The following is a 22,211-nucleotide window of genomic DNA, read 5'->3' as shown; positions in this document are numbered from 1 at the left end:
GGTGACTTACTGTAACTTGGGTGACCTGAAAGCGTAGTGGAGACTCACAGAGGCTAGAAGCCAGGACCACGGCATTAGCGGGCTGTGTTTTATGGGATGTGCTTCCTGGTTCATAGGTAGTGGCTTCTTGCTGTGTTCACACCCAATGAAAAGGTCAAGGCAGCTCGCTGGGGCTTCTAGAAGGACACTGAGCACACCGATGAGGGCTCTTTCCATCCCCTTGATACAGTCACTACGCAGAGACCTCATCCCATCACATTGCAAGACAGGATTTCAGCAGAGGAATCTGGAGGGAAAGGTGCACAGTGGGAAGCCACGAGAAGACAGACGGGTCGCGGCCATGCAGATCCCGTAAGGCTAGCAGCATGGAGTACACTTTGTTTTCCAAACTGCTTGGGGCATGCACATGAAAGTCCACAGAGGTCAGCAGCTTCATCTGATGCTGGGTTCAAGAGCAGTTCTGGCTGGACGGTGGTGGCTCACACCTCTAGTACCATCACTCAGGAGACAGAGGCAGAGGCAGAGGCAGGTGGATCTCTGTGAGTTCGAGGTCAGCCTGGTCTACAAAGCTACACGGTGAAAACCTGTCTCATAAAACCAAAAAACAAGAAAACAAAAAACAAAAGGCAGAAGAACAGTTCTGCATTCAAAAGTTTGAGCAGCTAAAGGGTTCCAAAATACTTCGAACCATACATAGAGCTTGCTTATGTATTTTTAGATGAGTTCCTCTTTATAGGAACCACATAAGAATGTCCCATTAGACTTACCTAATTATCCTTTGCAACACTAAATTAGTTTGAATTAATTGTAATCTTTACAGTAAGTCATCCATAAAGGTGAACAGCAGCTATAATCTTTAGTTTTAACTTTGGTCTGATCTCTCTCTTCTCTCTGTCTCACGCTCTCTCTCTCTCTCACAACCACTTGGTTCTGGGAACTGAATCCAGGGCTTTGCACATACAAGGTTGACAAGCTCTACCACTGAGATATGACCCAGGTGATTTCCAATACATATATGCATGTCTTGCATGTATGTATGTATTATGCATGTATGCATTGCATCACATGTGTGCAGTTCCTGAAGAGCCAGGTGAGAGTGTCCCCCCACCAACTGAAGTTACAAATGGTTGTCAGCCAACATGCAAGGTGCAAGGAACAAAACCTAGATCCTCTGGAATAGTAGCCAGTGCTTTTAATGGCTGAGCCACCTCTCCAGCCCATGCTTTTCATTTTTAAAAAGGCAAATTATGGGCCAAGGAGCTAGCTCAGCAATAGAGGTGCTTACCACCAAGCCTGACACCTGAGTTCAATTCCTGGAACCCACATGGTAGAAAGACTCTCTGACCTCTACATGTGAGCTGTAGACACATGACCACCCCCACAGCATATAACATAATAAATAATAAAGCGTAATAAAAGAGCAAACTTACTTCAGTTTCCTAAAGAGAAAAAAAAGTCTAGAGGAGCATAAAATAGTTTTAAAAAATGTATTATAAGTCAATAGAAGAGAGGCTGGAGGCTGGAGAGATGGCTCCACAGTTAGAGTTTGCACTGTTCTTACAGAGAACCTGAATTCCATTCTGAGCACTCACGCTGGGCACCTTACAGCAGAGGGGAATCCATTGCCCTCTGATGGCCCCAGTAGGAACTGCACTCACACACAAGCATGCACACACACACACACACACACACACACACACACACACACACACACACACACACACAAACACGAAAACAAACTCAGTAGGAAAAAGCCAAATAAATAGGCATTCACAGCGCATAGACTCACCTCAGGGCCTACAATCACCATGTAAACACTGGGCTCTTCTTGATGCCATTCTTAGGAAGAAAAAGAAAGAAAAAGACTGTGAATGGACCTAACATGGCTTCGAGTCACAGCTGGGAAAACAATTCAGCTTAACTACAAATTGCTCCACGCTATGCTTTGGGCTCTTAGGTCATTGAGCATTCATCCATACTAACCAGTATCAGTTTCCCCTATTTAGAATGCCTACATGTGGTATTGTGTGCTTATACTTGATTTGTTTCTTTTGGGGCCGGAGCAAGGGCTCAGTGGTTAAAAGTGCTTGTTAGTCTTGCAGAGGCCCAGAGTTTGGTTCCCAGCATCCACATGGCAGCTCACAACTGCCTGTAACTCCAGTTCCAATGTCCTCTTCTGGCATTCCCCAGGCACTGCACACACATCATACACAGACACATAGAAATAAGGGCATTTTTAAAAATTAAAAAAGTGGCAAGACTTTTGAAAAATCTTTTAGTCTTATAACTATTTCCAGTTTCTCTGCCATCCTTCATACCTAAAGCTGCAAGTCTACACAGAGATTGTTATCCAATAAATTACCCTTCTGGCTGTTTCCAAAGTGATAATCTAGAAATAGCTCTGCTTATTCGCAAAGAGCAACAAAAAATACAAAAGGAAAGAAAAAAAGAAAAGAAAAAGAAATGGTCCCACCAGGCAAGATGGCTCACACTGTAATTCCAGCACTTGGGAATCTAAAGCAGGAGGATTGGGCATTCGTGGCCAGCTGGGGCCATCCAGTAAGAACACAAGACCAAGCGAGGAACATCTCTATTCACAAATCCACACGACAGGGAAGGGAGACACTGAACCACATACCTGAAAATGCATCTACCAAGTACAGAGGGTCCTTCACTGGCCTGAGTCCACATATTATAAGGAACACATACAGGTTGTCTGGGTTTTGGTCAATCTCTGCAACATAAGCATGGGGGACACTTCAGTGGGGCTGGGGGACACAGCTAAGTTACGCAGCAGCAGTGACACAGCTGTAACATGCAGACCAGAGGTCCCCACATTGGCCTTCCTACCCCTTGCGTGTCCTCTAACCACCTTGCCACACATTAGCTTCTCCAAGCATAGGTAAGCCCGAGTTTCACTCTGCGTGTGAAATGCAAGGTCTCTGCCACAGAGGAGGAGGGATGGGGCCTGGGAGAGCCGATCCAGTCACAAGTGATAGGAGTCAGCCATCCCAGGAAGGACTTGGGCACAGTTCCAGTTGGGAAAAGTGTGATTTTCTTGATACCAGCCACAAAAGTGACTTACGGGTGAGCAAACTCAAGAATTCACAGATGCATGGTAGGTATGAGCATATGTCCCTGGGAACAGGAAACACACACATACGTCTTGCCGTCCTGCTGTTTCTTCTGTGTGTGCCAGTTGGATTTGTCAACTATACCTCAGAAAACTAACAGTTCTAAAAGTAGATGTATATGTTTGTAGAGTGTTTTTTTCCTCTGTCTCTCATTTGTTTCTATTTTGTTTCTCGTGTGTAGCATATGAGATAGTGTCTCATATGACAACCCACACTGGCCTCAAGCTTGTTATGTAGCTGAGGAGGACCTTGAACTTCTGATCCTCCCGACTCCACCTCTCAAGCCTAGGACTACAGGCACACACCGCCATACCTAGTTTATGCTGGGACCAAACCCAGGCCTTCCTGCATGTTAGACAAACACTCTACCAATGGAGTTAGCCACATAGCTTTGAAAAAGCCAGAGAGGAAAGGGGGCTGGAGAGATGACTCAGCAGTTAAGAGCACTGGCTGTTCTTGTAAAGGACCTGGGTTCAATTCCCGGCACCCACACAGTGGCTCATAACCATCTATAACTCCAGTTCAAGGGGATGTGGTACTCTGATGCCCACCCCCCTCTCGCCTCCATGGGTCTGCATGAGCATAGCACATAGACATACACCCAGGCAAAACACCCCCTACACATTAATAATAACAACAATTAGCAATAATAATAATTGATAATAATACAGAGAAGGCCTAGGAGTGCCAAATTGCGATGCAGGACCAGAGGTGGGCACCAGTTTTGATGACACTTCTCATGACAAGTGAAGCTGGCATCCTCACCCCTGGCCTCTAGATGGAGTGGGAACCTTCCCGGCCAACAAAATGCAGGAACATGTCCATATGTGACCTTTGAGCCTTGCTTGTGAGAGGTCTTATCATTCCCTGGTCATCTAGTCACACAACTTTCGTTGGGGGGGGGGGAACTTGATAACGAGACTCATGTTAGCAGAGAGAGACCCCAGACCTGAGGTGAGACTGGGCATCAATCAGACACATGTGAGGAAGGAGGGAACAGCACTGATGGGCCCGGAACACGCAGAGGCTGCCCAGCTGAGCCACACACAATCAGGACAGTTCACACCTACAAAAATCCCGAAAAATGGCCACAGTCATTTAAGATCAGGAGACGTTGGGGTGTTTTATGGCAACTGGTGGATAATTGATTTGGTAGCAGCTATTAATAGACTCGAAAAAAAATACTGGTCTAAAATGTGAGCTTTTATAACCTGTATAATTGGCCATAAAACCTTGCATACACAAGGCTTTCTCTCTGAGGATGGGCATTTTCCCATTTACTTTTCATGTAGACCATCATTTTTCTGAGCTTACCTAAGTCTTGAGAACGAAAATGGTTTATGTGTCACACATAATGTGCATGAAGGGCGTAGAAAGAAAAGACAACAGAATAATGAGACTGACTGGACAGAATCACACGAACCATGAAGACTCTGAGCCCTGTCTTAGAAAAGCTTTAAAAGCAATCGGAGAACTGGGGATGGGGCTCAGCAGTAGTGTGCTTGCCTTGCACACCTGAACACCTTGTGATAACAGTACCAACCCCACACACACTCCACACTTGGCCTACACACACACACACACACACACACACACACGCACGCACGCACGCACGCACGCACGCACGCACGCACAGAGAGAGAGAGAGAGAGAGCCAGGTGAGGTGGCCCATGCTTCCAATTCTAGTAATTAGTAGCCTAAATCATTAGAATAACATCAAGTTCGAGGTCATCCTAGGCTACACAGTGAGTTCAGGACCAGCGTGGGCTATAGAACAAAACCCTGTCCAAAAAAAAAAAAAAAAAAAAAAGACAAGAAAAGAGAATGAACAACAAAAGAAAGAAGGAAGGAGGAAGGAAAATTCAGGGTGAATATAATCAAGAGAAATACGCTGGGGCAGGAGGGATGGCATGGTGGTTAAGAGTGCTTACTACTCTTGTAGATGACCCAAGTTTAGTTTAGCACTCATGAGACCACTAGCAAAGGTCTCCAACTTCAATTCCAGAAGATCCAATGCCCCCTGCTGGTCTCCTCAAACATTGCACCCAAGTGCACAAACCCACACACAAGCACAATTAAAAATAAAACAAAATCTTTAAAAAAAAATAAAACATGGCTGAGGAGTGGTGGCTCATGCCTTTAATTCCAGCACTCAAGAGGTAGAGGCATGTGAAGCTCTGTGAGTTCGAGGCCATCCTGGTCTACAAAGTGAGTTCCAGGACAGCCAGTGGTATATAGTGAGACCCTGAAAAGCCAAAATAAATAATAAAACGTTATCTATGAACAAAATGTCATAATATATAATGTAATATACATACATTTTAAGCATAATTAGTATATTGTTTAAAAAGTCACTAGAGTCTCTGAATTGAATTTGACAATATCACTAAGCTGTGTTGAAAGTTTTATATTTCCTCCAATTCTCTGAATTTCCTAACTAATCTTAGCAGATAAACCTTAGTGAATGCATATTTGACTAAAGTCTGAGCCAGAAGCTACGGACAGAATGTGGACTCAGGGTCGAAGAATTGAAATTCAGACACCGGAATCCAAGGTCGGGAGTCAAGCGATTGTCTTTAATAAATGATAAGCTATTCTCCTTAATAAAATCTAAGGGGAAGAAGGGTCAGAATGAGAAGGCAGCCCAAGCCTTCATTCCCAGGGAAGAACCGCTAATATGTGCCTGAGCCTCAGACTGAAGGCCTGCTTGGAGACGGATGATCAAAAGTACCTTTAAAAATATGCTTATTAATTTCAAAGGAAATATAATTCTGTACATAGGCAGAAACAGGGAGGAGGCTCCTTAGCTAAAGCAGATCTCAGTCCAACACATAGGGCCTGTGTATTCACACACACAACCTACATACACACTGACACGTAGGTGCATGAACAGCCTGTGTACATATACAGGAGTTCATATATTCAAAAATTACAGTCGGCAACAGGACAGACAAGCCATCCAACTCCAGAGTGAAACACAACTTGAAACTGTTCATGCCCTCCATGTAGGGAGATGCCTCCAGATCCATGGGAGGAAGAAGAGGGGAAGACAGGCAATGGGAGAGCCACCAGGTCCCCCAAGATGAAAACTTAGTCTCATTGAATTGGGGGGAAATAATATAAACACATAAGCCAAATGCTGCATCGGGATGACGTTCCTGGAGCTCACACAGGGGAGACCTGGAACCTGGTAAGATGACTCTTCTGTGTCCCTGTGTGACACAGGTGCTGAGGACACTCATCCCTTCCTGTTCACATGGGTCACTTATTCAGAACAACTGCTTGAACACCTCTTGGCCCAGTTGGGAGGTACTGGGAAAAATTAGCCTTGTATCTTCTCAGACCCAGATGACTTGGAAAGACAGCCCTGGGAAGAGGCTGGTCCATGGACCTCATCTCTGATTTCCACAGGATGCTGCCTATAAGTTGCACCGTATTGCAACTGAGAACCCATAATGCCTGTGTGACACAAGCAGTGATTACACACAATGAAAGAAATGTACTGCAGGGCCTGGAGAGACCCTAGCAGTTAAGGGAACTGGCTGCTCCTTCAGAGGACGTGGGATCAGTTCTCACTACCCATATAGCAGCTTACAACCTCCTGAAGCTCCAGTTCTAGGGGATTTGATCTCTAGTCTGGCCTCTGTGGGCACCAGGCATGAACACAGTACCATATTCACACTAAGAAAAACGCATACACATAGATAAAAATCAATTTTTAAAAACTTAAAGATACACACACACACACACACACTCTCTTCAGGGGGATGATGTCAGAATCCCTCACCCTTGAAACAGGGTTCCCACAAGGTCACAGATAATCTTGCTGGATGGACATTGCTTGGTCATCTGTTGGGAGAGCCTGTCTTGCCTTGAGCAGGCATCTCTGGGAGGCAGGAACTTCAGGAAGGAAATGTGAGCTGCACGGTACAATTCTTCCTGCCCTTTTTCTCCTTTGGGAGAGAATCTGCCCCCTCACTATGTGCACCAATAAACACAGTCCCATCTACCTATCTCCTCCTCTCTCCTGCGTCTTTAAGCTGCCTCAGAAATCTAATAGGCGGGACTACAGAACCATCAGTAGAGGGCTTCTCTAGCTTGGAGGAAGACCTGCATCCACTTGCCAGCAGGGTATAAGCCAGGTATGGTGATGCATGCCCACAATGCTAGCAGGTGGAGGCGGCAGGATTAGAAGTTCAAGGTCATATAGTAAATATAAGGCCATCCTAGGTTACGGGAAACACTGTCTCAAAAATACATTATTTAAGTGAAAATAAATAAAATAAAAATGCAGACTTCAGACTGACTACGGAAAGGTGCCTTAATGTTTTCTATTCAGTAAAGTGCTCACCCCCAACTCTCTAAATTGATTTTGAGCCTCCTGTCCCAGAAGACCCTGGAGGGAGATGGAGTTAATCCTATATCCGTTGCACCTCTCAAATCTTTTTGCTGGGCTGGAGATTAAATGTAATGAGAATTCAGGAAACTAAATTAGAGAATGACAGATGAGGGCATTCCATGCCTGGTCTTCTTCTGGAAATAAAAAAGGGGGGAGGGGAGGAAGAAAGAAAGAAAATTCAGAGAAGAACCTGGCATGTCCTGCCCACAAAGAGAAAGCTCATAGACAGATGAACATTCAAAAAAGCCAACCACAGAACCAAGAACTGGAGTCCAGCATACTTGGAATTGTGGGTCGAGACCCCTTTGGCAAGTCTCTGTCTCCAAAAGTATTTACATTACAATTCATAACAGTAGCAGAACTGCAGTTATAAAGTAGCAAAGGAATTAATGTAGAGGTTGTGGGATCACCACTGCATTAGGAAGGTTGGGAGTCACTGGCCTAGTGAGTGACCTGGCAGGCACCCTCCAGCCCTTGGTAGCTTTAAGGGAAAGTGCTGTGTTTGCTCTTAGTATTTAAAGGGGAACAGAAAGAGATGGGCCAGCCAAGGCTTGGGCAAAGCCGGTGCCACCTAAATCTCCAGTGACTTTTGCTCGCTGTTTCAGTCAGAGACTGTGCCTACAGCCCGCCCATGTTCTCACACACTGGGTTAGGCTGAGAGAAGGTGTGAACCAGCCCGGGCGTGTACACAGGTGTGCATGCATTTAACATAGCTCAGTGGCCATCAGAATGGTATTTTTAGCTTTGAAACAAAATATGTCTTTTTTTTTTCTATTTGGCGGTCTAGCATCCACTTCAACGACAGACGAAACAGTGCTGTCTGATCACACGTGAGAATAGCTGGGAGAGCTAAACGCCAGCTGCCGTGACTTCCTGTCCTCGGTGTTAACACTCCTTCCGTTATTTCTTTTGTTGTGTTTCTTCCAGGAGACTCTGACCTAGCCCTAGCTGGGCTGGAACTAGCTCTACAACCCAGGCTGGACTTGAAATTTTGATGAACTTCCTGCCCTTGCTTTCTGGAGTGCTAAAATCATAGATGTGGGCCACAATACCCTGCCTTGGCGCCTCTCCTGTCCCTCAGTTGTATTTGTGAGAAGGTTTGGAGAACTTCAGCCAAGGGCAGTACGCTGACTGGAGTCCAGATTTTAGAAAAAGTATCTGATTTAAATGGAGATCCAGCACCTTCGCCCCATAGGAAAACCAAACGGGTTTTCTTAGGAATAGACGGGGAGTAGATTTTAGGATGTTAAGGTCTCCATTGCGTAGAAAAACAAATGGGGTTGAGAGAGTGAGGGGAGGGTGGGAGGAGGTCAGCCATGGTGGCACACATCTGTCATCCCAGCCCTTGGGAAGAATCAGGAGTTCAAGACTAGCCTCTATTGTATATCAAATTCAAGGCCACATTAGGCTACCTATGACCTTGTCTAGAAGAAAGGGAGAGGAACAGGGAGTGGCAGGAGGAAGACAGACAGTGAGAATCACACGTAGGGGGCTGTTGAGTTTATGTTGGGAGGGAGAAGAGATAGATAAATAAGCAAGATAAATGAAACAAATGAAATGGATGGTGGTGAGTTTAATTGTCAACTTGACATACTCCAGAATATTATCTTGGAAAGAGTCTCAGCAGGGGATTATAGAGGGTGGCCTGTAGGTATATCCATAGGAAACTGTGTTCTGGTGAGAAGACCCAGTCCACTGTGGGCAGAACCATTCCCTGGATTTGGCTCCTGGGCTATATAAAGAGAAAGCAAACCTGGAAAGGAATAGGGAACCTCACCAACCATGTGAGGAGCTTGGTAGAGACACTCCTTATCAGAAGAGCTAGCTGTAAGGAGCACACAGGAAGTCACTGCAGTTCTGTGGACTGCCCGTTAGCCACCTAACCACCAGTGCTCAGTTGATCTGTTTGAGTGTGGAGTCTTGGTGGCGTAGAGCTGGCTTGATGTTTTGAACTGATTCGACATTGATTTGGGGAGGTAGGGCTGGGAGATACATGACTGAGCAGTGTCAGAAACTCTGCAGCATACTGAATAAAGGGATGGTACTATAAAAGTGGTGTTGGGGGCTGAAGAGATGGTTCAGGGGTTAGGAGCACTGACTGTTCTTCCAGAAGACCCAGATTCAATTCCCAGAACACACATGGTAGCTCACAACCATCCGTAACTCCAGTTACAGGACTCTGATGCCCTCTTCCCTGAATTCTACGTGCCCTGTGTGTACATGGTACACAGACATATGTTAAAATGAAGCATTCATTCACATAAAATAGATATTTTTTAAAAAAAATAGCATCAGATGGCCAGGTGGTGCATGAGTTTAATCCCAGTACTCAGGGTGTAGAAGCAGGTGGATCTCTGTGAGTTCAAAGCCACCCTGGTCTACAGAGTGAGTTCCAGGACAGTCGGTACTATTACACAGAGAAACCCTGTCTCAGAAAGCAAACAAAAAATAGCATCAGATGTTTAAGGAGCAAGCTATAAGCTTTGGTAACTCACCAACTTAGATAGTCATGTGAGGTCCCACTCTGCCTGCCCACACTCCATACCCAAGTGACTATAAGAACTTAGAGGGCATTTGATCACTGAGAGCCCAGCCAAATCCTCTACATCTTCTGTTCTCATCATCTGAGGCACAAAGACATGGGAGGTCACAATCTCAGGTCACACAAACTCCAGAAGCCCATTGAGACAGAGCAGGGATAATAGGCTACCCATGCCCCAAGACCAAAACTCAAACAGAGAGGATCAATTGTGCAAACGGGAACTCACACCTGATTGTAAAGCCATCAGAAGAATTCTTAATAGCTCTTCTGCTTTACTGTGCTCCTCCTGCAATCAGTTACCCCAGCCACAGCCAGGGTGTCCCTGCACCCATGGATTCCCAACATACAAAATTTCTAACTGTTCACATTGAGATGGAACAGTAGCTAAGTCAGCCTATGGTGAAGATGCCTTCGGTGGGGTGTTTTAAATCCCTTGCCTGTTCTGCTGCTCACTCAACTGTAAGCCCAACCATCAGCCCTAGACTAAAGGGTTTAATGAAAAGCCATTCAGCTTCCGGGAATTATGGGGTCTCAGTTACACCTCCATCGTGTCCTATAATATATTGAAACTGAAATAACCTTAAGGCAGGCAATTTGAAGCCCCCTTCCCAGTCCTGAGGAATTGAACTCACATGCTGACATGAAGAAGCAATGGGGTCTCTGGGGTTCATTTGTAATGCCGAGAACAGCCACTCTGCTGTCATGGGGATTGATGAACATGCTAGGGAGATTTTTTCTAATAAAATGCTTGGGATTTTTCTTTCCAATTGGAGCTAAAGCTGACATACAGTCTGTGGTAGAGATTTTGGGTGAGGCTTTTGGAGTGGAAATGGGCTTTGGAGTGGCCTTCCATCAGTTGTGGATGGGGGGCTGGTTGCAAATTTTGAGTCTTGGAAGTTTGTAGCAAAGCCTATAGCTCCAGCTTTCCCTTCCAGGACCCCAGAGTTTGGACACTGTAAGCATTACTAAATACGGGGCTAGGGAGAGGGTTCAGTCAGTAAAGACCTGACTTGCAAGTATGAGGACCTGCATTCCATCCCCAGAACCCATGTTAAAAATTTTTTTCCAGGTATTGGGGTGTGTACTTTTAATCCCAGTGCTGGGGAGGTGGAGGCAGGAGGATTCCTGGGACTCACTGGCCAGTCGTCCCGCACTACTTGGTGAGCTCCAGGCCAATGAGAGAGAAGTGTCTCAAACATCAGGGTGGATGACTCCTAAGGATGACACCTGAGGTTGCTACGCTCTGACCTTCACACATACCCAAGTGCGCGCATCTGAATGAGCGCACACTCAAGTACCACTAAACCGTGTTGTCATCTGGAAACATGTTGGGTTAAAACAGAGAAGTTCTTGTCTTCACGTCTCATATCAGTAGACAGAGCTTTACCTTTTCTAGCACTTATGACCCAGACTGGGGTGGCAATTTAACTGGAGTTTTGACCCTTAAAAAAGAATCCTAACTGGGCAGTGGTGGCTCATGCCTTTAATCCCGGCACTCCGGAGGTTGAGGCAGGAGGATCTCTGTGAGTTCGAGGACAGCCTGGTCTACAGAGTGAGTTCTAGGACAGGCTCCAAAGCTACATAGAGAAACCCTGTCTTGAAAAAAAAAGCATATATTGCAGGCCTTGTTTATACAGACTATATTGAAAACTTTGCACAACAAACTTCTGTTCAAGCATCATGGCTGAGCTCATTTCACACCACGAGGGGGAGCCGAAGTGGTTAAGTTTCTCTGAATTCCGCCACAGGCTGGGAGAAGCCCCTCCCCTACACCATCATCAGGCTGTGTCCTGATGCCACCCTGCCAGGTGACAGTCTTGCAAGATGCATGGAGCTCAGATTAAGTGTGCGGTCTCACATGGAAACCCACTGTAAGGATTGCCTGCCAAGAAAACATCTAGGCGAATGCATGAAAATGGATGTCACACCATCCCCTGTTATTGCAGATCCAAGCATTATCTAAAGAGAAAAGCGGGGTCCAGCAAGATGGTTTGAAACAAGGGACTAATGGTAGATGGCAAGGGATGCTTCTGTCAAAGTCCCAGGAAGGGAGCCATGCCTTACCTGATTGCTGGAGGAAGGTGTTCCAGTTAAAGTTGGCATTTGGTATCGTTGCGATTCCTGGTGAAAGGAGTAGGAAAGGGGAAAAAAATGATCACTGCAATGGCATGTCATGGTCCCCTCAGCACAGAGGTTGGGTGAACCTGTGGATGCCTGGGATGCACCATCCCCATGGACCACCATTCCACTCTGGGTGGTACAGACCTTGAGCTCTTTAAAGAGACTCGGAAAGTCTTCTAAAACATCAACACTTTCACTCTGCCAAGTTGGCTTAGGTAAAAGTTCACCTTCACTCACAATTCCCAAAATCAACATTCAATAGATGGTGCACAGTTATGTACTCTCTGTCATTTCCTCAGATGGAATTTTTTAATGGTTTTTCGAGACAGGGTTTCTCTGTGTAGCTTTGTAGACCAGGCTGGCCTCAAACTCAAAGAGATCCACTTTCCTCTGCCTTCCAAGTGCTGGGACTACAGGCATGCACCACCACCACCGGGCTCTTCCAATGGATTATAAATTAAACCGTTTTTTGTTTAAAAACAAAACAGCAAACATTTCAGCCAGTAGTGATGGCTCATGCCTGTCACCAACACCTGGGAGGCTGGAGGCAGGGGGATTGTATCAAGTTCCAGTAAAGCCTGGTATGCAGAAGAGGACCCTGAAGAAAGGGAGGCAGAGAGAGGAACGTTGAACTCATATCATCCAACTACCTCTGACCTTGCTCAGAGGTTATCGCTTGCCCAGAAAGTGCTGCTTAAGTGCCTTTTGCACAGGACCTGCAGCCGCAAGACTACACAGTCTACACAGACAGCGGTCAAACAGAGAGACCAAACAGGCTCATCCTAGCACAGTGATTCTCAATCTGTGGGTCACGACCCCTGGGGGGGTGTCCAAACAACCCTTTCACAGGTGTTGCATATCAGATGTTTACATTATGATTCTTAAGCAAAAGTGATGGGGCTTGGCTGACGCCTTTAATCCCAGCGATGGGGAGGCAGAGACAGGCAGATCTCTGTGAGTTTGGGGCCATTCTGGTCTACAGAGCGAGTTCCAGGACTGGTTCCAAAAGCTACACAGAGAAGCCCTGTCTCAACCCTGTTCCCCCCCCCCCCCCTCAAAAAAATGGTAGCAGAATTACAGTTATGAAGTAGCAACAAAGATAATTGTGGCCGGGCGTTGGTGGCACACGCCTTTAATCCCAGCACTCGGGAGGCAGATGCAGGCGGATCTCTGTGAGTTCCACGGCATCCTGGTCTACAAAGCGAGTTCCAGGACAGCCTCCAAAGCTACAGAGAAACCCTGTCTCAAAAAACAAAAACAAAACAACAACAACAACAAAAAGATAACTGTATGGTTGTGGGTCACCACAGCATGAGGAACTGTATTAAAGGGGAACAACGTTAGGTAGGTTGAAAACCACTAGTCTAGCAGGATGGGGGCAGGAGTCCAGTTTCTTTGGGCAAGACATAAACCAAGGCAAAGCCGGGAGAACACCAAGTCCTGCTCACACTATCTCCTAAACACTTCACACGGCCCTGTGGGTACATCTTTTTCTCAATGAAAACTCCAATGAAGAGCTTGTTTGAAAAATAAGGTAGAGTGACCTTGAACTCACTCCATTTTGACCTTCTTTCTGAGTTCACCTGCCAAGTAGTGGTGTCTCAGAGGCCCCCTAGAGCCTGGGTGACATGATGAAGCCAAGACGGGCCTGTAGAACCAACACATTAGTGCTCCCTGCCTTGGTCACTGCACCTGTGTCAACTGAACTCAAAAATCAGTGGCAAATCAGTCTTTGGACACATCTGTCCATCCTCCACCCTCTAGGCCAGTGGTTTATAAGGGTCAGTGTAGCTGGCTGAGAGAGCCATCTGCCACTGTCAGGGGATACTGGGATGGGGGGAGGATGGCTTGGTGCAGAAGAATCCATGACACCCAGATCAAGGTAACTCATTGTCTCACTTAGATGTTATAAAAGCTCCTGTAATTCCAGCTGAGTCTAGAGGTAGGATGACCAGGAGTTCAAGGCCAATCAGTGTCAGAGAGCCTCAAAACACAAAACAAAGGAAAACAAAACAAACACCAGGTGTGGTAGCAGCACATGCCTTTTATCCCAGCCCTCCAGAAGCAGAGGCAGGTGGATCTCTGTGAGTTTGAGGCCAGCCTGGTCTACAGAGCCAGTTCCAGGATAGCCAAAACTACACAAAGAAACTCTGTATTGAGAAACAAACAAACAAAAACAACAAAAATAAAAGACAAACAACAAATAAAATATACCAGGATAGTGGAGTCTATCTCTACTGATGAAAAAACATGGCCATGTGTATTTCTCCCTATTATAATTTTCCCCATCCATCTTTTATTCTAATGCTAGAAAACAACAGAAAGTTATCCTCTCTGATAATCATTCTAAAAATACATCTCAGACACTACAGCATCTCGCCAGCCAACATTCTCTCAAAATCTAGAATATACCGGGGGCCAGTGAGATGGCTCAGGAGACGAAGGTGCTTACCACCAAGCCTGACTTCAGTCCTTGGGGCCCACATGGTGAAGAGAGAAAACCAAGTCAGGTCATGGTGGTGTGCTCAGGCAGAAGCAGAAGCAGGTGGATCTCTGAGTTTGAGGTCAGCCTGATCTACACAGTGAATTCCAGGATAGCAAGTGCTACACAGAGAAACCCTGTCCTGAAAAACAAAAACAAACAAACAAAAAAAGGAAACAAAGAGAACCGTGTCCTGAAAGTTGTCCTCTAACTTTCACATGTGTGCAGTGGTATGTACATGAACACAAATGAGTAAAGTAAATGCAATAAGTTGTATATGTAGTGTATATACATTTTAATAAATTACAAATATACATATATACATATATATATACATATATATATATATATATATATATATATATATATATATATATACTCTTACCTTGACTCTGGACAAAGATCTTTCCCTTAGCATGTGGCTTTTGAAAGAGAAAGAAAATGGGGGGAAAGTGAATTTGACGATCCAACCATTCTATGCTTTTTAGAAATCAATATCACTAAATACCCCTTTGAGAACATCTCTAAGTCACCCACATTGGCTTCTTAGGGATACAGAGTTACTTCCACGACTAATGGGTTTTGTGGCTTTAAGAGGAACAAGGACAGAAATCCCACTTAATGCGGCCTCGTGGGGGCTGGCAGCAGCAGAGTCCTGGGGCCAAGGAGTGCACCTGCTGCTGAAGCAGAGGGGGGCGGGGAAGTGCCACTCATGGTACTTTGTCCCTAACTGGAAAAGGGTTTTCCCCGTCCCTCAGGACCAAGGAAGAAGAGGAGGAGGGAGGAAAGGAGAGAGAATGGGGAGAGGGAAGGAAAAGGGAAGAGGGGGAGGGAGGTGGGGGGAGGAGGAGGAGGTAAGGAGAGACCCAAAGGGCACAAGAGGGGGCCAGTGAGAAGGGCAGGTTGACCTCAAGGCCTGGCAGTGCTCTCAGTGTTTCCAGAATCCAGGCAGAGGCGGTGGCCCCCTCTTCTGCTCCCTCCCTCCTTTTCTCCCCTCTCCCCTCTCCTCTTCCCCTCCTCCTCTCCTTCAGTCCCATCCTTCCTCCTCTCCCTCCCCCCTTTGTGTCCTGATGCCAAATGCTTATTCTTTGTGGTATTCTCTGGAGAAAGGGCACAAAGTCACTAGAGGGCAGGGAGTCCAGTTCTCCAGGTCCTGGGCTAGTAATCTTTTAAATGGCACATCTGAACACGGAGGTCAGAGCTGGAGAGGGGCAGGAAATCCTCTATCCCATGGCAGAGGGGACTCAAAGATACCAACGGTTATGGTCAAAATATAGGTCTTCTGGAGGTGAACTGTGGGGACCAACACTGAGTAACTTTTTATCTTGTAACCTAAATGTTATGATGAAGGCAGGAAGGGACACCTGAAGCCCGAGGTCACCATCCTGTCATGTGTATACACACACACACACACACACACACACACACACACGTGCACACACGTCACTGCTAACAAAGCAAGGCCCTGACATTGTAAGATGGTGTGCATACTCAAACTCGTTTGTTGGTTTGGGGAATATGCTGTGGTGATACAGCCCAGCCAGGCAGACGTTCAGTGGGAAGATGGGGAGCCAGCCATGGGTCAGAGGAAGGGCATCTTCCATTCCAGATCCCTTCAGATTGAGTTTTGCCTCAGCATCGCCTTTTTAATGTAACCCTTTGAACCACTGGCCCACCAAAGCCTTCACTGCCCTATGCAAAACGCTGGCCGATCCAGGTGTCCCTGAGAGAATCCCTTGAGATCCCAAGCCTTTAAAGAGGAAGTATTGTTTGTTTGTTTGGTTGGTTGGTTTTTTAAAATCACTTCTCAGTTAGGCACGGTGGTGTTGTGTCTGTAGTTTCATCACTTTGGAGACTAAAAACCCTCAAGTTTGAGGCCAGCCTGGGCTACATCAAGACCCTGTCTCAAAACAAAGCAAAACCAAAATGACAATCTCCTATTTAAAGAAGGTAATGGAGACCTTTCACAAAACAAACTAAATATAGAAAGGAAGACAGGAAAGTTACCCTGCAACACCCTAGCCCTCACTAGCACATAAATTTGAAAATACTACCAAGCTCAAAGGCGTGCTAGGTAAACCCACAGCATGGGCTATGGTCTTGGGGTGGGGGGGGGGGGCGGGTGGCCCGGTGCTTCAGGGCATTAACTTTCTCAGGACTGCCTGTAGGGGAAAAGGGCAGGACAAAGAAACACTCCCTGAGCAGAGCCAAAGAAACACACTTTGGCCCTGCAACCAGAACTAAGGAATAGTACCCTGACCCTGAAACCAATGCCAAAAGACACAAACACACTTTGTCCCTGGAATCAGAGTCAGTGAAAGAAATGCACCCTGGCCTAATATTGGAGCCAAAAGGCCAAAAAGGACCAGAGAAAGAAACACACTTTGGCCCTGAAACCAGAGCCAAATCTGGCCCCAACCCTGTGCAGAAAACTAACCAATCCTCTAGCAGAGCTCTAGCCAATCTGAGCTCAGCACTAAAATCTGACCAATCCCCACCCTGGAAGCCCTATATAAACCTTCTGTCTGTTCAACTTGTGGCTCTTTGCGCTACCAGGCTGTCCTCTGCCATCTGCCACTGTGGCAGAGGGCAGCCACTCTCCTGGATTCTTCCCTCCCAATAAACCCCTTGGATGAGCTTGGGTGAAGACCTTCTTTTGCAGAGGCGACCCTGAGCAGAGCAGAGCAGAGCAAGCAGGGCTGTAACACTTTTGCCCGGGAAACCTTCCCCTAGCAGAGCAGAGTTGTTACACTCGGTTCTCCACTCTCCCGGCTCCCGGAACCCGGAGCAGAGCTGAACTGTAGCAACTCAGGAAACCTCCTGCCCAAGCAAAACTGCTGCACTGGGCAAACATTCCCAGCTGGAAGACCCTCTCCTGCTGGAGCAGAGCCAGCCGATACCCTGAGGCAAGACTGTAAACTGCTAAATTTACTACATACAACCTGTGGTAGTCCTTGGCTCCCGAGCTCCAGGATATCTTTCCATCTGAGCTGTGTAACACGCAGTATTCTGTGACTCCCGAGTGCCAGAATGCCTGTTTCCATCCCGATCTGCCCAAAATGCCTACGCTGCCAATGTCCCGTGTGCCTGACTTGCCTCCACAGACCTTGAACAATGCCCTGAGCCCAGCTTTTGCCAGGACTCCAAGCCCCTCGTCTTTTGGATCGGGACCTCTCTGTACCGGATTCTGTTTGTATTCCCATCCCAGGCTTCTTATTTGTTTAATAGAGGGCCTCCTGTGGCTGACACTGACCTCAAACAAGCTAGGTAGCTGAGGGTGATTTTGGATCTCCGATTCTCCTCTTCTGAGTACTTGTATTGCAGAGGCACACCACCAAGGTTCTGTGGGGCAGGGCATGGAACTCGGGGCTGTGTGCACATGCTACCTATGGAACTGCATCCGAGCCAAGTTATAAATGCCTTCCGAGTCTCACTCCTGTATGTTTTCATGGTGAAACCCGGCCTAGCTTTACAGTGTCATTTTCTGTAATTACAGTGTTTTATACAGTATAATTTCTGCTTGGTAAGAAATTCTACATGAAAAAAAGAGTAGAAGAAGGTGAATAAACTTGCTGAGAAGTGCCAATCTCTGTGTGATCCGCATTGATACAATGTGTGAATGTTGTGTATATGGGTGACACTTTCCCCTAGGCAATTCGTAGCTATTAGATACATTCTTTTAAGAAAACAACAATCAGAGTCAGGTGGAGGTAGCACACGCCTTTAATCCCAGCACTCAGGAGGCAGATGGATCTCTGTGAGTTCAAGGACAGCCTGGCCTATAAAGCAAGTTCCAGGACAGGCTCCAAAGCTACAAAGAGAAACCTGCCTGGAAAAACAAGAACAAACAAAAGCCACAATCAGGAGTCAATTTTGTAGTTTCAAACTGAGAGCTGAGCCTTAAATTCTGCATCTACAAGAACTTTTAGTGTAGTTTCCTCCTGCAGAAAAGTTTAATGTCAGATCAGCCTTTTATTATATTAACCAAATAACGGAAGGGCTTCTTGTAGCTGTGTGGTCTGGTCTGTCTTTTCCCTTACCTTGTGATGCTTGCAATCAGGGACCAGTGCTATCCATACCACTGAACCAGTGCCATACCAGTGCCACTGGTATCCATACCAGTGCCTCCACCCCTCACCAAGTGCTGTGACAGCACCAGGCTAAGCCCCAGCCCCTCCTTGGTGGATTCTAAGCAGGTAGGTACTCTCCAGCTGATCCCACCCCCAACTGTGTCAATCCTTCCATGCCCCCTTTTCAGTTCTATTCTATAAAATGGGTCTCTTACAGAGACACGCTTACTTTAGAGCTTGTATCTAAAAGGACGCTGACTTTCCATATCCAGTAAGTAGTCAAATTAATAAGTTCTCAAAGGTATTACAATGGAATCTTAACACTGGCTCCCTTCCCCTTAAAACGCCACACAAAGCAGCCTCGGTTCTTAACCTTTCAGGTTTTCATTAGACCCCAGAGAAATAGCCCTGAGAGATAAGTGGACAGACACATTCGCAGCTCTCAAGGTACGGCCACGTCTTACCGTCACAGAGTGAAGCTGCCAACTTAATTAATTTTGGGTAGAAAGGGTAACTGAAAGGGTCATCTTGACTTTTAACACTCGTATTAGAAAGTGTATTTCTCTTGAGAATCGTAGCAAGATTGTACTGGGATTAGCATGTCACTACACCCAACTTAATTACCTTTCTAGAAATAAAAGTGGAGAAAATGCAGGTTTAAGTTTTGGGCTGGATTCTCTGCTTAAAAGTCACATTTAAATACATTATCTTTGTAGTCATACATATTATTTTCTTTTTAAAGGGAGAGGGAGTGGGTGTGGGAGAGGGGGAGAGAGAGACAAACCATGTTCATGCAGTCCCCAAAGAGGCCAGAAGGGGGCATCAGATCTCCTGGGACTGGAGGGAGATGGTTGTAAACTGCAGCATGGGATTGAACCTGGGTCCTCTGCAAGAGCAGCTAGTGCTCTTAACCACTGAGCCATCTCTGCAGTCTCCATATTCTCTCTTTTGAAGCCCGGCATGGTGGTATGGTAGTGACTTCAAAATCTTTAAGCCCAGCACTCAGGAGGCAGAGGCAGGTCCATCCATCTCTTTGAGTTCAAGGTCAGCCTGTTCTACATAGTAAGTTCCACACTAGATAGGGCTACATGGTGAGATCCTACTACAAAAAAGAAAAGAGAACAAGGAGAGGGAGAAAGAGGAAACAGAGGAGGAGGGAAGAAGCCACAAGAGCACTAGAAGCAAGCCCTGCAATCTTTCTAATCTAGGATTACTGCTATTGAATCACACTTTGGTAATAATTAGACAAGATTAACAAGGTTACAGCCTGAGTCAAGCCTGCTTCCAAAACAGAGAATATAAAATTAAAAACCAAAGCTGCCTTTTCCTCCGGGAAGATTAAGACTGCACTGCTCAAAAGCACATTATCACCGTACGCAGCGCATGAATCAAAGTCTCCCCTCCAGAGTCGAAAAGAATTCCATAAATACAGCTGAGTAAGAAACCTGTATATTACTTATACATGTTTGTATTTGGAAAAAGAAATCAAATCACATAAAGGTATTGGGCTGAACTTTACTGGAAAATCCACCCATCAATCCTGTACAAAAAAAAATGTGTATTAAAAACAACTTCACTTTCAAATTTAATAACTACCCCAGCCTTTAAAATATGAAAACAAGTTAATCTCATCTTTTATTAGGTTATGCCAGTACCTCCTACATCTGGGACAAAGTCATATAAGCTATCTCAGTGTTTTCCTTCCTTGATTTTTTTAAGATTTATTTTTAATTATATGTACATATGTATGTGTACATGAGTGCAGGTGCTCATGGAGACCAGAAGAGGGTATCAGATCTCCTAGAACTGGATCTATAACAGGCAGTTGTGAGTTACTTCTTGTTGGTGCTGGGACCTGAACTCAGGTCCTCTGCAAGAGCAGTAAAAGCTCTTAATTGCTAAGCCATCTTTGCAGTCCTCACTTTTTAATTTAAAAAGATTTGATTTACGTTTGTTTATTTCATTTTATGTGCATGAGTGTTTTGCCTATATGTATGTAATTGTACCACATTTGTGCTTGAGGCCTGTGGATGTCATAAGAGGGCATTCGATCCCCTGGAATTGGAGTTAAAGTTGGTTGTGAACTACCATGTGGGTGCTGGGAACCAAACCTGAGTTTTCTGGAACTGGAGTAAGTGTTCTTAGCCATTGAGCTGTCTCTCTAGCCCCTTGATGTTCGTTTGTTTGTTCAAATGCCTACTATTCTTGGAAGAGGACTGTCCAAACGCACAGATCTGGCTGGCCCAGGATAGTGTTTATATAGATTCAGTAGTGTGCGCGTGCACGCATATGTATGTGTGTGTGCGTGTGTGTGATACACATATATTCAGTAGCATATATGTATCTGAGGCAGGTGTGGTTGTACATGCTTTTACTCCCACTACTTGGGAGGCAGAGGCAGGTGAATGTCTGTGAGTTCCAGGCCACCCTGGTCTACATAGTGGAACACTGCTATACCCATACATTAGCACATCTCTCAATTCTCATGAAAGAAGCATCTTTTTGATGTAGACGGTGGCTGACACAGAGACCCATAGCTGGCCACAGTGTGGAGAATGAGAGACTGGAGTACCCAGCCCTAAACGTCACAGCTGTATCACATCCCCTCTTCCCAAGGCTCCGGCATCACTTTGGAAGAGGGGCTGGGAAGACTGTAAGAGCCAGAGGCAGTGGGTGACTACAAAAAAAAAAAAAAAAACAATGTTTTCTTACACAACAGTGCAGTTGCATATATTAACTCACAGCAGCTGAGACAGTGTGTGTAAGACCCGTGCAAGCTAAAGCCAGACAAGAACTCAGCATGGGGACTGGAGAGATGGCTCAGTGGTTAAGAGCACTGGCTACTCTCCCAGAGGGCTGGGGTACAATTCCCAGCACCCACATGGCAGCTCACAACTCCCTGTAACTCCAGTTCTAGGGGATCTGATAGTGCTACACAGACATACATGTAGGAAAAACTCAATGCACATAAAATAACAATAAATAAATTAAAACAATAATCTCGAGATGGAGGGAGGAGGAAGGCACAAAGTCTCACCTCCAGCTGAGGGGTTATTGGCAACTGATGGCTTCTGGGAGATGAAGAGTCAGTGTTCTTTTTGCATGTGGCCCCTGGGAGGTTGGCCACACTTCAGGGTAGGTCCCACATGAAAGTGTGTATGTAGAGCCAACTGGACTGGGGGGGGTGGTTAAAAAATGAAAGAGATGACTCACTGCCTAAGAACCCAGACACTTCTTGCAGAGGACCTGGGTTCGATTGCTAACACCCACATGATGGCTCCCAGCTGTCTGCAATTCCAGCTGCAGGAGGCTCAGGCCCCAGACAAGCACACAGTACTCAGATAGACATGCAGACAGAAAACATACACAATTTTTAATTTTAAAAAGCTTTTCATACATTGTGGGAAATTCTCAAAGAATTAATTAAAGAAAAGTGCTAAACATCACTAAGCCTTTTAAGGGT

General features: G+C 45.9%; 1 protein-coding gene across 2 annotated transcripts in view; it reads right to left on the bottom strand.

The window, feature by feature from the left end:
- The window catches only part of Glt1d1 (glycosyltransferase 1 domain containing 1), a 66,509-nt gene that overhangs the window by 25,499 nt on the left and 18,799 nt on the right, over positions 1 to 22,211 (bottom strand). For both annotated transcript variants that reach the window (XM_040731464.1, XM_040731465.1), the window contains exons 5-8: positions 15,064 to 15,100; positions 12,140 to 12,196; positions 2,639 to 2,734; positions 1,790 to 1,839 (exon numbers count right to left, since the gene is read on the bottom strand). In XM_040731464.1, the coding sequence (XP_040587398.1) occupies positions 1,790 to 1,839; positions 2,639 to 2,734; positions 12,140 to 12,196; positions 15,064 to 15,100 (240 nt within the window). The remainder of the gene's footprint in view (positions 1 to 1,789; positions 1,840 to 2,638; positions 2,735 to 12,139; positions 12,197 to 15,063; positions 15,101 to 22,211) is intronic.

Source organism: Mesocricetus auratus, unplaced genomic scaffold (genome assembly GCF_017639785.1).
Source record: "Mesocricetus auratus isolate SY011 unplaced genomic scaffold, BCM_Maur_2.0 Super-Scaffold_100025, whole genome shotgun sequence".
NCBI classification, from domain to species: Eukaryota; Metazoa; Chordata; class Mammalia; order Rodentia; family Cricetidae; genus Mesocricetus; species Mesocricetus auratus.
Note: the sequence above shows the minus strand (reverse complement) of the source record. Positions and strands in the feature narration are given on the sequence as shown.